The sequence below is a fragment of the Macrobrachium nipponense genome, chromosome 38 (genome assembly GCF_015104395.2).
Source record: "Macrobrachium nipponense isolate FS-2020 chromosome 38, ASM1510439v2, whole genome shotgun sequence".
Lineage (NCBI taxonomy): Eukaryota > Metazoa > Arthropoda > Malacostraca > Decapoda > Palaemonidae > Macrobrachium > Macrobrachium nipponense.
In genome coordinates, this window is record NC_061098.1 from 17971620 (window position 1) to 17988620 (window position 17001).

A 17001-nucleotide genomic window follows, 5' to 3' on the forward strand; every position below is an offset into this window, starting at 1 on the left:
TCCAATTGTACTGGGGTGGTACTTATGGTGTGGGGTTCCGGGTTGCATCCTACCTCCTTAGGAGTCCATCACTTTCCTTACTATGTGCGCTGTTTATAAGAGTGTTATTATTGTTATAATTATTTTGGAAGAAGACCCTCTTTTTAAACAAATCCTGTTGAATTAAGTGGCAGAATTCAGCGGATTAATCTTATTTATATTATCTTTTCTATTTTTCTTATTACTCGCTTTTCAGGCTCAGCGATACTTCTTGATAATCGGCCAACATTAACCATTATTCAGATTTCTCCCAATATGAATATTGGCCAATTATTAAGAAGTATCGCTGAGCCAAAAAATCGAGTATTAAGAAAAATAGAAAAGATAATATATAAAATTCATTCGCTGAATTCCGTCATTGTATTCAACATAATTTGTTATTATTGTTGTTGTTGTTGTTCTAAGAGGTCCACAATAATAAAAAATGTTTGTGAGTTCGTGTATAGTTTAAAAACCCTTTACAAAGCTTTCGAACCCTTCCCTGGGTTCATCTGCAGTATTTTGCACTGCAGATGAACCCAGGGAAGGGTTCAAAAGCTTTGTAAAGGATTTTTAAACTATACATGAACTTCACGTTTTTTTTTATTATTGTGGACCTCTTAGAACATTATATACTCTCGCGATATAGAGTTTTTCCCAACTAATTATATTATTATTATTATTATTATTATTATTATTATTATTATTATTATATCGTAACCGAGGCACCGATATGCCATCAAGCGAATCGGTACTCTTCCGTCCAAATGGAATCTGTCGGTAAAGACTCACTCTCTCCTGCCTCTCGAGACATAACTCACTTGGCAGTCAGTCCCTTCACGGTTCGCTGTATTCAAGTTCCGAAGAAAATATTAATCTTTAAGGGGGGATTTCCTGAAGGAGGCGCCGATCGCAAGCGACGGCCAGCACCGTTAGTACATTTTTGTTAACATTTTCCTACTTTTCATATTTTCTCAGAATATCCGATTTATAATTTGCTGCGTTCTCTCGTCAACGTTTTTTTTTTTTTCCGATTTTGTGCTTCGCCGATTTTTGTTCTTATTATTGAACTTCATTCCATGATTTATTTAATAATTTCTGCTTTATTTTTGTGTTTTTTATGTGATAAATTTAAGCCATATTAAACGGTTCTTGCTTTACTGTCCATTATGTTATGTGCCGGATTTTTATTTTTCATTTGTAGATGGTCGAGAGAGAGAGAGAGAGAGAGAGAGAGAGAGAGAGAGTGTCTTCACTGTAATTGACTTTTACTTACTGTTGTAATGGTTAACCCTCTACGAGAGTAAGCAAATAGACATCACCATGATGCATCTTGAATTCCCCTTTAGTATTTCACAATAAAAAAAGGAGAGAGAGAGAGAAAAAAAAAAGAGGGTAAAAAATGCGCCTAAGTTTCTTCTGGCGATCGAATTTTCTGTACATCGTATAACCAAGGCCACCGAAAATAGATCTATCTTTCGGTGGTCTAGGTATAATGCTGTGTGAGCCTCGGGCCATGAAACTTGAACCATGGCACGTTGGTGGCCTGCCCTATATCTTTGCCAGATGCACGATTAGGGGTAAATTTAACCTTAAATAGAATAAAAACTACCGATGTTAGAGGGCTGCAATTTGGTATGTTTGATGATTGGAGGATAGATGGTCAACATACCAATTCGTTAGCCCCTCTAGCCTCGGTAGTTTTTAAGATCTGAGGGGGGACAGACAAACAAAGTGCGGACATAAAAAAGTGCGGACGGACAGACAGGCAAAGCCAGCACAATACTAGTTTCCTTTTCAGAAAACTAAAAACGGATCGCCTTGAAATGATTGCGATAATGTCAGTGGTGTTGTGATAGATATGTTTGGAGGCGTGGGTGATGATTTGATAAGATACATGTATTGTTCCTTATCTTAGCGAGAATTTCTTGATTCATTGCACTCTGAAGAGTGCTTGAGTGTCTCATTTTAAGCTGTTGTAGTAGGAGTCAAGTAAAAGATGTTTTGAATTGCATACTGTGTGCAGAGAGGTTATATTTCACCCTTTTAGCAAAATGAAAGAATATTTCATGAGTTGTCTTCGTTTTGTCTAATTTTAACGCGAGGTAGTAGTAAAAAAAAAATTTCACCCTTCTAGTAAAATGTATGAATATTGAATGAGTTGTCAACGTTTTGGGGAAATAGTATTTAATGTTTTTAGACGAATTTTCAGTCATTTAGATTGTCCTCAGAACGTTGCTTGCCAAGTTAAGGTGGTAATCATTTGAATGAAGGATATTTTAACCATACTGAAAAGGCAGAGATGTTGGAATTGAAAGTGCTTAATTATAAATCTCTAAGGAATTATATAAAGAATGGAATAGTATAGATTCCACATATCACTTTTTAACCAGTTATGTTTGGTAGGTCTTTCTCATCAGCTGAGGCAAAGAAGTTGAGAAAGGAAAAAGGGTGAAACTAAAATAAGTCGAAGAGGATTCTTAAGGCTGTTTGCAACGTCCCTTCGGCCCCTAGCTGCAACGCCTTTCATTCCTTGTACTGTGCCTCCGTTCATTTTCTCTTTCTTCCATCCTTCTGCTACACCTTTCAAACCCTTTTACTGTCAATTTCCGTTTCACCGCTGAATAACCTCGTAGGTCCCAGAGCCTGCCCTTTGGCCTAAATTCCAAATTCTCTGGAACGTTGCTTCCAATGTTTAATGTCGTGTCTCTTGTTCCCAACAGCCACCTGACGCAGTCGACGACGTGGGAAGATCCTCGTAAGACCCTGTTGAAGCAGCGGCAGCGTCAGCAGGCACAACAGCACCAGCAGGCCCCTCCTCCCCATGTCGCCGTTTCACAGGCCCCGCCGGCCCCTGCCGGTCCGCCACAGCCGCCTCCCGCACCCCAGGGAGGATCTACTCAAGCGACGGTGCCGGGGCTCGTCAATGGCAACCTGGGGCCCTTGCCTGACGGGTGGGAGCAGGCCGTGACTCCTGAGGGAGAAGTCTACTTCATCAATCATGAAGACAAGTCCACTTCGTGGTTCGACCCCAGGCTACGTGAGTATCCCCCCCCCCCCTCTCCCCCCCCTCCTTTGCTGCTTTTTGATCCAAGTGACCCTCTGAAGATCATCTTTGGGAGTCACTTTGTCCGTAACGAAAACTCTTCGAGATAACAGACGGGTACAGGTAGATGTCACTCTCGAATATTTATTCGCTGTTGTTAGTAGGGCATGTCTGCCAAATGGCTCGAGCACAATCTATGCGGGTGTCGTCTGGTTGATCCATTCCCTATTTATTGGATTTGTCCTTCAGTGTGTACATTGTGATGTTCCCCACATGCATCAAGTGGCGAATTTGCTCTCTCTCTCTCTCTCTCTCTCTCTCTCTCTCTCTCTCTCTCTCTCTCTCTCTCTCTCTCTCTCTCTCTCTCTTGTTCATGCACTTGAAAAGTGTGCATTTCAGTAGCTCACTTACTACAAAATTAAATCGTCTGTATTGATAAATGCCTACAGTATTTTTTGAGCTTTTAATTTTAAAAAGTGAGTATCGTTATGGCAAGTCTCAGTTGCTTCTGATCAAGATCTTGTTTCTTTTATTATTCTTGTAGATATATGTTACGTACGTATTATCAAATTTTATCCGCCAATGAGTGAGTGCATGTAAGGATGGGTGGTACAATCATTATTAGATTGTTATTGTTGCTGTTCAAGAGAACATTTGGTGTAGGATTTTGACTTGTATAACAGTGGGAGTGGTTGATTTGTTTTGGTATATTTTGGAGTGTGGTCAGTCATTAGAGGTATGGCCACTGTTTCCAAATTAGCTGTAATTCCTTGCGTGTTCTTTTGCGTTGATGGATGTAGAGAGGGCTGGCGGCAGGAGATCTTAGTTTTCCGTTAAGTCAGCAGGTCTTGGAAGGTTCTTGTAGTCACATTACCTGTTTTTAATTCCCAACTTTATATATATATGTGTATAGTTATATATATATTATATATATATAATTATATATTGGTATGTATGTATGTATGTATGTTATGTATATGATGTAGTATGTATGTATGTATGTATATATTTTTTTATTTATTTGTATGTATGGTATATGATATATATATTTTTATTTGTTTATTTATCAATGCATGAAATGACAATATTACAATATCCTGATTCTCTATTAGACAATACAACACATTAAGAGCGGAAAAGAAACATTGTGGTGTTAAGGACAGAGAAAGTATAACATAAAACATACTTCCTTTAAATACTGTAGGTTTCGAACAGCATAAAAGGGATAATAAAAATTATCCCGACAAGGGATATGTATATTATATCCCTTCAAAAAGAAACCCATAAAATTACTGTGTATAACGTGTTTACTTATAAATATTTACACATTTCATTTGACAAAACACTCGAGTACTTTCAGGCCCTATCTGTGGCCCTTTTTCAAGAAATGTGTAGGTTGTCAGCCTGGGTCAAGGCCCAGCAGACTAAAATATGTAAATATAAGTAAACACGTTATACACAGTAATTTTGTGGGTTTCTTTTTCAATCATAGAAGATAACTGAAAGAAGTTTATATTTGGTTCATTATATCCCAAGATTTGTGCCCATTGTTGTATTGGTCAAACGGGAAAGTCTTCGAAAAAAAGAACATAACAACACAAAACGTCTATAAGCTGTGCACAAAACACAGCCATTTTGTGCTATCTATTGGATAGATTGTAATGTGGTCGTCAAATATACTAATACACGGGAAAAAAATATTGTTGAATTCAAATTTATAGATACTGGCCAACGAAGGCATAAACTATCCAGTATAGATTTTAATAAGTGGAAAGGAATTGAAAATAGAGTTTAGGGCAAAGGCCTAGCTAGTACTGTGACCTATAAGGTCATTCAGCGCTGGAAAGGAAATTGAGAGACTAGGGTAACCTCAAAGCAGTTGCACTCCGATATTATTGTTAAGAGAGGATGAAGGTGTCAGCCCACATGCGTAGAAAAACAAGATTTGTAAAGGGATGTTGAGGAGTCTACTGCTCATTTTTTTTATGAGGTGGTAATATATATGTGTTATATATATATATATATATAGTATATATATATATATATATATATATATATATGTAGGTGGTGTGTGTGTGTGTGTGTGTGTGTGTGTGTGTGTGTGTGTGTGTGTATTAAAAAAGACTATGTTCCGTTAGTAATGTCACTGCAGCACATTGTACATTTTTTCAGTTCTCTGAAAATGTATTAAAAAGTAAAGGCGAATCCAGTCAGGATTCTTACATTTTGCCCTAAATATATATATATATTATATATATATATATATAATATATTATTATATATATATATAGATAGATAGATAGATAGATAGATAGATAGATAGATAGATAGATAGATGCAGGCTTGAAGTTATCGGTTACGAAGACGTATACTGATCGTCCGTCGTTGTGCTTGCAATTGAAAATTGATAGAGAATAAAAGAAACAGAGACGTGAATTAATTACTCTTTTGTTGCGGTTTTTTTTTTTAATCCCTCGTTGTCAGGTGCTGCTGCCTTTGACATTTTGCCTTGTTTCTCTTCTCACTTCTCCTCTCCTTCTTTCGTTCCGGGTCTTTCTTGTTTTCTCTGGCTTTCTTTCCCTTCGTAGTTTTTTCCATTTCTTCCATGGGTTTTCTTCCTCCGTGCTTTGTTCTTCCTCCTCCTCCTCCCCTTCTTCGGTCTGTTCTCCTGTGTCGAACATACTCTTCACCGCCTCCTCCTCCTCCTCTTCCTCCTCCTTCTTCTACTCTTCACCTCCTCCTCCTCCTCCTCGGTCTGTTCTCCTATGTCGAACATATACCCTCCTCCCGAGCTATGACCTTGAGTGTTTGTTTCTTGACTCGAATATATAAACCCTCTCCTCCTCCTCCTCCTCCTCCCAGCTCACACAAACCAGCTTCCTTATTGCGTCTCTCTCTGCCCTCTTGGAGACATTGCGTCTTGATTTTGATTATTATTATTATTATTATTATTATTATTATTATTATTATTCCTTTTATTAATACTGGAATAAGCAGACATTTCCTCCTAACTTAATTTTGCCGTAATATTGACTTTTTAAAGACTGTCATCATAATATACCCTGTGTCAGTTTTCTCCTTGTGTTTCTTTTCTTCTCTTGGTAATAATCGCAGAAGAGAAAACGCTAGTTATCGTCAGAATAATTGCTGAAGAGATACACTAGCTATCGTTCTAATTATCCCAGAAAAGAAACGCTAGCTATCGTCCGAATAATCGCAGAAGAAAAACGCTAGCTACCGTCAGCGCTGAGGGTCATTTGAGAAAAAAAAATATTCAGTTCCGGAATCTGTCTCTCGTCTATTTTTTTTCTGATGATTAAGTTTTCCCCATTTCCGGGTTAATGATAAATGGGAAAAAAGATATTTTATCATCTTGATATCCAGCTGCTAGTTTGGTTGAAACGGCCGACTTCGCTTCCCGTGATCAGCGTTCAGTCGCGCCTTTGGAAGTTTTTATATAAGTTTCGTCATTTCTTTTTAATTTCGTGATTTAATGAAAGTAAAGGTTTTTGTGAATTTGCTCATTTGAATATGAATCGAGGAGCCCTCTTCGTTTTATTGTCGACTCTTGGGTATTTGTAAGTTTTTAAACAGTTTTAATCCTTTTTAGCTAATAAACAATTTATTTTAAAATGTTATTAAAACTTTTTTTAGCGTAAGATTCAGTTCCGCCTTTAAACACCAACCACGCGGAAATTTATGCATATACATACACACACACACACACATATATATATATATATATATATATATATATATATATATATTATATGTGTGTGTATTTATGTGTATATGTAAATAAATATATATATATATATATATATATATATATATATATATATATATATGTATATAGAGAGAGAGAGAGAGAGAGAGAGAAGGAGAGAGAGAGAGAGAGAGAGAGAGAAGTTGCCAAAGTCATTTACTTATGGATAATGGGAAGATAATCTTTTCAGGAAACCTTGGAAAAAAAAAAAAAGTCTGACAGAGCCTGTAATTACCTTTCGTATTATTTAGAGGCTTGCTATGCATGGTTGCTCATGTTTGACCAAGTTTGTATTATTATTATTATTATTATTATTATTATTATTATTATTATTATTATTATTATTATTATTATTATTATTATTGTTTTAAAGTAAATCCACAGTAGTATGCCTGCTTGATTTTGTTTTTTTAAATTATACACAGCAGAAAGTTTTCGGTGACCTGCACGGTTCTCTTTGACTCATGTGATTATGAGTTGTTCTTATATTATTATTATTATTATTATTTAAATGCCCCTTGCCTCTGTCCTATCTTATTTCTGTTATTACTGGCATTATCTTGGTAAAATTAATTTCATTTTTGTATATTATCATCGGTAAATGTCGTAACGATAATAAAATCCAGGCTAGTAAATTTTAAGCAAAACTTTAAGTATTTACGTCCTTTTGATGTTCAATTGTCATTTCATACTTTTCCGAATCTTAACATTGAAATGGGAGCCAAGAGATCTCCCTCATCTGAGGAAGACGCCAAGCCAGGAACTTTGTCACATGAAATGTGTGTGTATGTATGTGTGTATGTATTACAAACATATACTTCTGACCCTCAATGTGGGTGGCCTTAAGAGTGTTAATCTTTCGACCTCACCAAGGATTTTTAGACTGAGCTTGCAATTTTGCATTTGACATCGTTCTTGTCTGTACAAAATTAACTGCGATTATGTTCATAACGTTCTTGTAAAACTGCAAAAGGCATAAAAACAGAGGTCTTGTGTTATGAGTTTGACAAATTACGATCTGATGCTCCTGTCGCGCTCTGATTTGGTTTGGTTCCAATTGTTCGTGCCCTTCACTCTCTCTCTCTCTCTCTCTCTCTCTCTCTCTCTCATTGTTTTATATATACATTTCATCTCTGAATCCAAAGGTTTTGACTTTTTCATTATAAACTTCTGAATAGGGCAGATATTTTCATTATAAACTTCTGAATAGGGCAGATATATCATTTAATCAAAGTGGTTTGTGTTTAATATATTCTCTGTTAATTTAATTTACCGGTAGTGATGTTCTCTAGTGTTTTTTTTTATTTATTTGCACAATTTTTGCTTTATTTCGCTGATTGTGAATGGCGACTGACTGTTTCGTAGAAAAGAGAGTGAACAGTTTGGAAAAGAGAAGGAAGTTCAGTCATCAACCACCAAAACAATGGTTGATGTACCAATCCCTCCTCCCAGCCTTCCTCACCCTTTCCCCACCCAGCCCCTCCGGCACCCAAGGACCTTCTGCCACCTCACGCTCTCTCTCTCTTAGCTTTGGCGTCGGGCTCTCCTCTCTTGGCAGGGGCTGCCGCAGTCGTGGCGCCAAACTCAGGTGCGCGCCAAAACCCTCAAAGCGAAGCTGCCTGGGTATCGTATGGCATAAGGGTCGGTTTTCTTCGCGTCGCCAATAGGGGACCGCCTGTTTTGAAACCAGATCTGACGCGGGCGCCAGAATCTGGAGGTAATTAGTGACGCCAAGGTTGATTTTTCTCCTTTGGGCAGCGAGACCTCAGTCGGATGGGACGGTTTACCTTTTGGCCTTTCTTGGGCGCCTGTTATCAGTCTTTTTTTTTTTTTTTCCCACGATTGGGGATAGGGGCCCGAACCCTGATAGATCCTTTGTTAGTTTTCCAAAAATTAGACGTTGAAGGCTTTCTTTAACTTTTTCATAATGGAAAAAGCTTTGAAGAGGACCCTCGCCTTTGATTGAAAGACCTTTATATTTAATAATGATGCTTGAAGTCAACGAGATATTGTGTTTAAATTGATATATGTGAGTGGGCCCATTTGCTTTCGTTATTGGAATTGATATTAGACGCCGTATTCAAACTGATCAAATGATAACTTAAAAGTTGAGTAAAATGTCATCAGCAATTGCTAAATCAAATCTCGGCAATAACGTCGATCTTCTCCTCAGTTTCTGCCAGTATCTCAATCACCCCTTTCTCCGTATTATCTATTGTAATCCTCCCCACACCCAGTATAATGTACATCTCCGCTTCTTCCTCACACTCCTTTTATGCAGCCTCACTCTTCCCTATTCCCACCATGTGCAGTATTCATTCTTGACTTATCTTTCCTTATAAGCCATTTCATTCATTCTTGTACGTCCTAATGGAGGTTCGTTCTGGCCTTATCTGTCTGTATTTAATCCCTCTGTCAATATATATTCCTTACCCTTATGTGTAGCCTTATTCCTTGTTTGTACCTTCCTTCTTTGTGCATCGCCTTATGCACCCTCATTCACCCCTAACTTTACATGCTGCCACATTCTTTCCAATCTCATTCTTATAATGAGCCTCACTTGTTATTATCCACCACTCTCTACATCCTTCTGTGTTCCTAATACTTCCGTATATGAAAAACCACGTGCGTTTCTTATACCTCCCCAAATGTAATCTCATTGGTAGACCTTATTTATGTACGCAGCCTCCTTCTATCTTAGGTTTTGGATGTGCATCCTTATCCGTTCCTTGTTTACTTACCTCCCAATATGCAGCAGCCTCATTATCTTATACGTCTGAGTAAGCAACCCCATTATTTCCTCATGCCTCTATATATGCAATCTCAGTTATCCTGAAGAGATAGAGCACATCCCATTGTGGGAACGTCTTTACATACAAGATATGTGACACGTTGAATAAACTGCCACCAGAAGTTGTAAACAGCAACAGTGTAGAAGAGTTTAAAAGAAAGCTAGACAAAATCTTTTGGACACTGAATGCACAGTAAAACCTGCTCTAGAGATAAGTGAGCACACGATGTCTCCCCGGATGGACTGATAAGTCTTTGAGACATCCTAATCCTTGTAATTCTTTGTAACTCTTCTCTCCCGCTTTCTCCCATTCCCATAAGTTACCACTTTCTTCCACACTAATCCCCTCCCCTATAAAAAGCCTTTTCCTTTCTGTTCCCCCCTCAGCACACAGCCAGCGCTCTCTAGCTATCCTTCTCCTCTTCTTTTTATTTATCTTTTTTTTTTTTAGAAAAATTATTACATTTCACTTGCATAATAAGTAGGATATTACCAAAATATTACGAAATTAAACTCCTCTTTTAAAGACATCTAGACCAGACATATCGACTCCCCATTTGACGTATATTTGCTTAACCTGTTCCCTTCTTCGTAACAACTGTTTTATCCCCTTTCCCCCCATTCTGTCTGCCAATTCTGTTCGTCTTCCTTAGTAATACGTACTACTAGGGAACGGCAGCCATTGGTGCGCTACTGTCTGTGTCTGGTGAGTCATTCCTAGTAGGTTAACCCCTCCCCCCTCCCTCCCCCCCTCTCCTGTGAAACCTTCTCCCTTTACTCACTTCATAATCTCTCTCTCTCTCTCTCTCTCTCTCTTTCTCTCTCTGATAACCCCTTTTCTTTTCAAGTTTTATAAGATGTTCCTCTAACTTCACTGCCAGGTCTGTAATGCTATGATGGTATTTGATATCATTTTTCCTAGTTTCGTTATAAATAAACTCAGCTTTGTTGGAACACTTGTGATATATCATTATATCCCTTGTTATTATTTGTGACTACCATCTTTTTTTTTATTGTCGTGGCATAACGTTACTGTTACATTTTTTTTATGAAAAGTATCGCACTTTATTCGTTTAAATTGAGTAGGTTAAGTGTAGAATTATTATTATTATTATTTTATTATTATTATTATTATTATTATTATTATTATTATTATTATTATTATTGTGTTGTATAGAATATACAACTTTCTGATTGCACTACCTATATTGACGAATAGAAGGGCCTTTCCACCTAGCCTGGTTGGTCGGTCAATTGTAGTTAGCTTCGATCTTTACATTTCATGTGCGTTTATTGCAGTCACCAAGTAGAACTCGTAAGGTTTGAAGGCTTCGTGAGTTGTGGAAGAGCACAAGAAGAAGAAGAAGAAGAAGAAGAAGACTGTGACCTCTTGTTTGGGTGTCTGAGAGAGTTGAGAGGGGAGGAACTGACTATTTTTGACCAACAGGAAAGTACTCTCTCTCTCTCTCTCTCTCTCTCTCTCTCTCTCTCTCTCTCTGGTTTCCCGGTGTCGCCTTTATTTAGCCGCTACCTCCTTTGTTGCATAAGATCCCATCCCTGCTGCAGCCTTTTAATTATGCACGGGGACGCGAACCTCATCCTGTGACAAGTGAAGAGCGTATTTCGTCGTTTGGTAACTTTCTGATATTGTTGGCATTTATCGGGAGTTTCTTCTTCCTCTTCTTTTCTCCGGTGGCTGTTGTTCCACTGAGACAGACAGACGCATCTGTTTTATTTCAGTCGTGTCACCTGGCCCTCGTCTTTTCTGGCTCTTCAGGTGGTTGTTGCTCTTTCCCTTCGTTGTTTAGCGTCGGTGCTTGGATGGCCCTAGTTCATTCTGGAGTGTTTGCAAGCAAAACTTGCATGTGGCAGGATACTGCTTGTCATACGATATTTATTATTATTATTATTATTATTATTATTATTATTATTATTATTATTATTGTATACCCTAAGAAACCCACTTTTAAACATGTTTTCTTAAAAGTAATTGTTGCAATAATTTTATGTAGGTTCTTCTCTATTTTCCTAATTTTAGGAAAATAGAGAAGAACCTATATAAAATTAGCGCAGCTGAGGCAGCAATTACTTTTAATAAAACATTATTATTATTATTATTATTATTATTATTAATTATTATTATTATTATTAATATTATTACGAGGTAGTATGAAACCCCATTATAAACCATCTTAGGGGTCCCCACTAACACCCTGCCAAGTTTCATGCCCATCGGACCAGCCGATTGGCTGTGATTGAATGACAGACGGACGGGCAGACATAACGCCCATTATAGTTAGATTATTATTATTAATTATGATTATTGTTCAGAAGATGGAACCTATTCGTATGGATCAAGGCCACCAAAGGGGCCATTGACTTGAAATTCAGAAATAGAGAGAGAAATGCCACTATACTGTGTCGCCTTGAAAGGGTCATTGACAATGAATCAGGTACCAAGTCGTCCTCCTGAATGGAGTTGGGAATGAGTTTAGGATTCATATATTCTCTCAGCTACAAGTTTCGTACAAAGCAATGAAGAAAAGATCGGGTCCATAGATAAATCCAAATGATGGAATTTATACTTTCTATGACCTAACTCGAAATCAGTATTCTGCTATATATAAAGGAATGAGCGGAAGAAAAAATAATCTTTAAATGAATTCTTGATTAGAAAGATCCCTCGCGTCACTTGTAATGTCGATTTCATTAAGAAAATGATTGAGAAGGTATTGTCTCATGTTCACGTTTCTACTCAGTTTAGAAACACTTCATTTAAAATGATTTTGAAGATGTTCCAGACATTTATTTAAATTAAATCTTCAGCTTTATTAAACAATTATCAAGTACTTTGGTAAGCTTCAGTAGGGAGAGCAAGTACACAGGTAAAACGTGTCGGGACTTAGTAGTTACTACATGGGAAATGGGGATGAGACAAGTGGCAGTTTGTGTGTGTGTGTGTGTGTTTAAGACTGGGGGAGTGGGAGGGGGAGAGGAGTGGTGAGTCTGGTGGGGTTGGTAGCAGAAAGGGTGAATGCATTGGGCACCATTTCCTGTATTCTCGCCTCGTGGCCGCTGGAGACTCAGTTGTATGTCATCCAACTATTCTCTCTCACACACCTGCAGGGGGATTTCCCCTCATAACATGATCTGCTTCAGTTCATGGTAGGTACAAATCGTTATAATAGTATAAATACATACGGCAAAGTTTAATGTGATTTCCTCTCCATATAAACGTATTCTTTTATATGGAACCAACTTGATTTTGCTCTTATCATTCTTACGATCATGTTTACTCTCCAGTTATTCTTTTATCTTTAGCTTTTGTACCTGAGACTCTGTGCTTTTAAGGCCAACAGGTCTGTACAGTCAGTGCATGCATTCGGGTTGGGGGGGTGGGGGGTGGGGGGAGATCACAACGTCTAGACAGCTACTTATACGAGGGTTACGACGAAATCTGGTTACGTGGATTATCTCGGACTGTCGAGGGTCTTCCTCTCTCTCTCTCTCTCTCCGCATGGCGCTCAAAGCTTGAAGGCTGCTACCTGTAAACATGCAGCCTCTTGGCTGCGTGCATATGCCTGCCATCTCTTGGAAGTTGTTTACATGAGTGCAGAACGAAGTATATTTGCATGGATGCAAAAGGAAGTTTTATTTGCATGAATGCAGAACGAAGTATACGAGTATTTGCATGAATGCAAAACGAAGTATATTTGCATGAATGCAGAGCGAAGTGTATTTGCATGAATGCAAAATATTTGCATGAATGCAAAACGAATTATATTTGCATGAATGCAAAATATTTGGATGAATGCAGAACGAAGTATATTGGCGGGGATGCAAAACGAAGTATATTTGCATGAAAGCAAAGTGAAGTATATTTGCATGAAAGCAAAGTGAAGTATATTTGCATGGATGCAGAAGGAAATGTATTTGCATGAATGTACAACGAAGTATATTTGCATGAATGCAGAACGAAGTATGTTTGCAACGATGCAGGAGGAAATGTATTTGCTTGATTGCAGTAGGAAATATATTTCCATGAACGCAGAAGGAAATACCTCGGTTCATATTCCCCTTCTTCCATCTAACTTTTCCTGCTGCTACACTTTCCAAACCTATTTACTGTCAATATCCGTTTCAGCGCTGAATGACCCCATAGTTCCCAGCGCTTGGCTTTTGGCTTATATTCTATGTTCTATTCGTATCTCCCTCTCAGTATAATCTCATTTGCAGATGGAGCTTCCATAATTTCCCTTGTGGTAACATTTTTAATTCTCCTGACTAGGGGGATGTGTCATCAGTGTACCTCACGGGTTGCACTGTGGGCAGTATTAAGGGGTACTTGCAGTGTCCCTTCAGCCCCGAGCTGCAACCCCTCTCATTCCTTTTACTGTACCTTCTTTCATATTACCTGTCTTCCATCTTTCTATCCACCCACTCCTAACAATTATGTGCAACTTCTAGGGGTTTCTCACGTTACACCTTTCAAACCTACCCACTCTCAATATCCTTCCCAGCGTTGAATGACCTCATAGGTCCCAGTGCTTGGCCTTTGGCTTGAACTCTATATTCCATTCCGCTAATGAAATATTCATGGGTTAAAAAAAAAGTGACCGTCAAAAGGAGGGATCTGTTGAAAGAACAACTGAAGAAGAAGGAGAAGACGAAGAGGAAGAACAAAGACAGTCCTTTGAAAAATCTCTCTCGGGGCGAAACCGGTTGGGAACATATCCTGTTTCAGTTTTCCTTTTGGCATTTTTCATAATTATCTGGTGTAAGGATATATACTGTAGAGCTGACTAAAACTGGAGGTGTGGTAATTTATAGCTTTCAGAGCCGGAGTAGGACAGACATTTTCTGATTTTTCCTTTTGGCATTTTTCCATAATTATCAGGTGTAAGGATCTACTGTGGACTGTATAAAGCTCATTAAAATTCATAAACTCACCAAGCTTTAAAAACCTAAGAAATGTGAATAAGTATCCCGAACTTTAAAACACCTAAGAAATGTAATAAAGTTTTCAGAGCTTTAAACCTAAGAAATATGACAAACTCATGAGAGCTTTAAACATAAGAAAATGGATAAACTCACCAAGCTTTAAACACTTAAGAAATATAAACTCTCCAGAGTTCTAAGCACCTAAGAAATATGACAAACTTCTCTGAACTTTCAACACGTCGGGAATATGATAAACCCTGCAGAGCAATTATTAACATGCAAGAATGCCGAGAAGTGAAGCAGAAATGATCGGGGGAGGGGCGGGGGCGGAGGGGGGGCGGGTTGGAATAAAAGGACTAGAGTTGTCTCCGGATTGGAATGTGGAGGCGTGGGCTGATGTGTCATGATCGGATGTGGCCAGTTGTGGAATGTCTAACCGGAATAAATCCTGTCTGTCCGTGCAAGAGGAGGAGGTTGAAGGAGGTGGTATCAGGTGGGCATGGATCCCCCCCGGTTAGGAAGGTGGGCATGGGAAAGCTTGCTCGCAGAGAAGAGAATCGGTCCAAAGGTGACATGCATGAGCTCTCGTAATGCTTTTGTCAAAAGGAGGACGTCCTCGTTTCATTAACGTTTTGAGTAGGTACAGTTTCCATTGTTTTGAGACCGATCGCTGACATTCCCGGTATTTTTCGTCGGCATGAAGCGGCTTTTAACAACGTCCGCTCAGCCGATGGGAAAGCGTGAAATGGAGGCTCTTGTCGAATTGCAGCTTCGTGCATGACTGCATTGGGTCCCTCTCTCGACCTCGGTATTGTATGGTTTGGTCATCGCCGTTTTTAAACATGAGCCAAGAGTATGTGCTTGTGTGTGTGTGTGTTTTTTTTTCTCCGGTGCTGTCATCGATGTCTTAATGTCGTGTGCATCAGATCGATAACCTATGCCTTTTCGTTTTCTGTAAAGAAAAAAACTTCTGAGATCTAGTAGTCTATTTGTCTGTCCGTCCGCACTTTTTCCTGTCCGCCCTCACATCTTAAAAACTACTGTGGCTAGAAGGCTGCTAATTGCTATGTTGATCATCCACCTTCCAATCATCAGACATACCTAATTGCAGCCATCTAGTCTCAGTAGTTTTTTTTATTTTATTTTATTTAAAGCTATAGGTACCAACAACACAGGCCACCACCGGGTCGTAGCTGAAAGATTCATGAGCCGCGGTTTAGTTTCTTGGGCCGTGGCTGAGAGTTTCATATGACATACGCTGTACAAAAACTTTTTTTTTTTTTTTTTTTTTTTTTTTTTTTTTCTTTTTTTTTTTTTTTTTTTTTTTTTTTTTTTTTTTTTTTTTTTTTTTTTTTTTTGTTTTTTTTTTTTTTTTTTTTTTTTTTTTTTTTTTTTTTTTTTTAATTATCATGGTATTCATTTGCCAGTTCCATGAGCTGAAGAGAGGGATTTTCTGTGAAGTGGTTATTTTTAATGTATGAATTTATCTCATTTTCCTTCTTTTTAATTCACGATTATTAGGAAACTAATTTTTTTATTCGCTTATTAACCTTTCAGAAGCTCAGATTGTATGTTAATCATTTAAACGAATTTAAGTCATTCGTATAGAGTTCACCTCATTCTTTTTTTTCATCTATCTATATATATATATATATATATATATATATATATATATATATATATATATATATGGAGTTAAGCTACTAATGTCTTTTATATCCAATGAGCTCTACCTCGGAATTAGTATATTTTCATATATGCGAACCGAAGGGGAATTTTTTAGTTGATAATAATTTCATCCTCCCGTGGATTCCAACCAGCAGCGCATAGAGGAGAAGTCAGGACTTCAGTGACGTATCTATATATATATTATATATATATATATATATATATATATATATATATATATATCTATATATAGTGTGTACTGTGTGTGTGTGTGTATCATATATATAAGACATACATATATGTTATTAAGCTACAAATGTCGTTTAGTATCCAGTACACGCTACTTCGGGATTATCCCTGAAGGGTGAATTTTTAACTGATATAAAATGAAGGGGTACTGAAGTCCTACGGGCTGCTCTTGAGCAAGAGCTTTGCTGGCATAGACCGCTTAATCTTCAACAACAACATACTGAAGTGTCTCAAATACTGGACACTGTATTTGGATGATAGTTTATTCCGCAGTATGTAAATTACACCCCTTTTCTTTTACAGAAAAATAAACATTTATTAGTTTTCCTGGAAGCCCGTTCTGTACCTAACGACAGGTTTCCTCCTTTCGGGCATATCGTTACGAGACACCGGTAGGTCCAAGGTTATCTCTCTCTCTCTCTCTCTCTCTCTCTCTCTCTCTCTCTCTCTCTCTCTCTCAAAAGCTGCAATAGCCGGGTATTTGAAAGGTTGTTGCAATCGGTGCTTTTTTGGTGGAGCTCG

The 17001-nt window shown here is 38.0% G+C and overlaps 1 protein-coding gene across 2 annotated transcripts in view; it reads left to right on the forward strand.

Moving 5' to 3' along the window:
- Positions 1-17001, forward strand: part of LOC135209685 (transcriptional coactivator YAP1-like) — a 233731-nt gene that overhangs the window by 168439 nt on the left and 48291 nt on the right. For both annotated transcript variants that reach the window (XM_064242431.1, XM_064242432.1), the window contains exon 2: positions 2742-3058. In XM_064242431.1, the coding sequence (XP_064098501.1) occupies positions 2742-3058 (317 nt within the window). The remainder of the gene's footprint in view (positions 1-2741; positions 3059-17001) is intronic.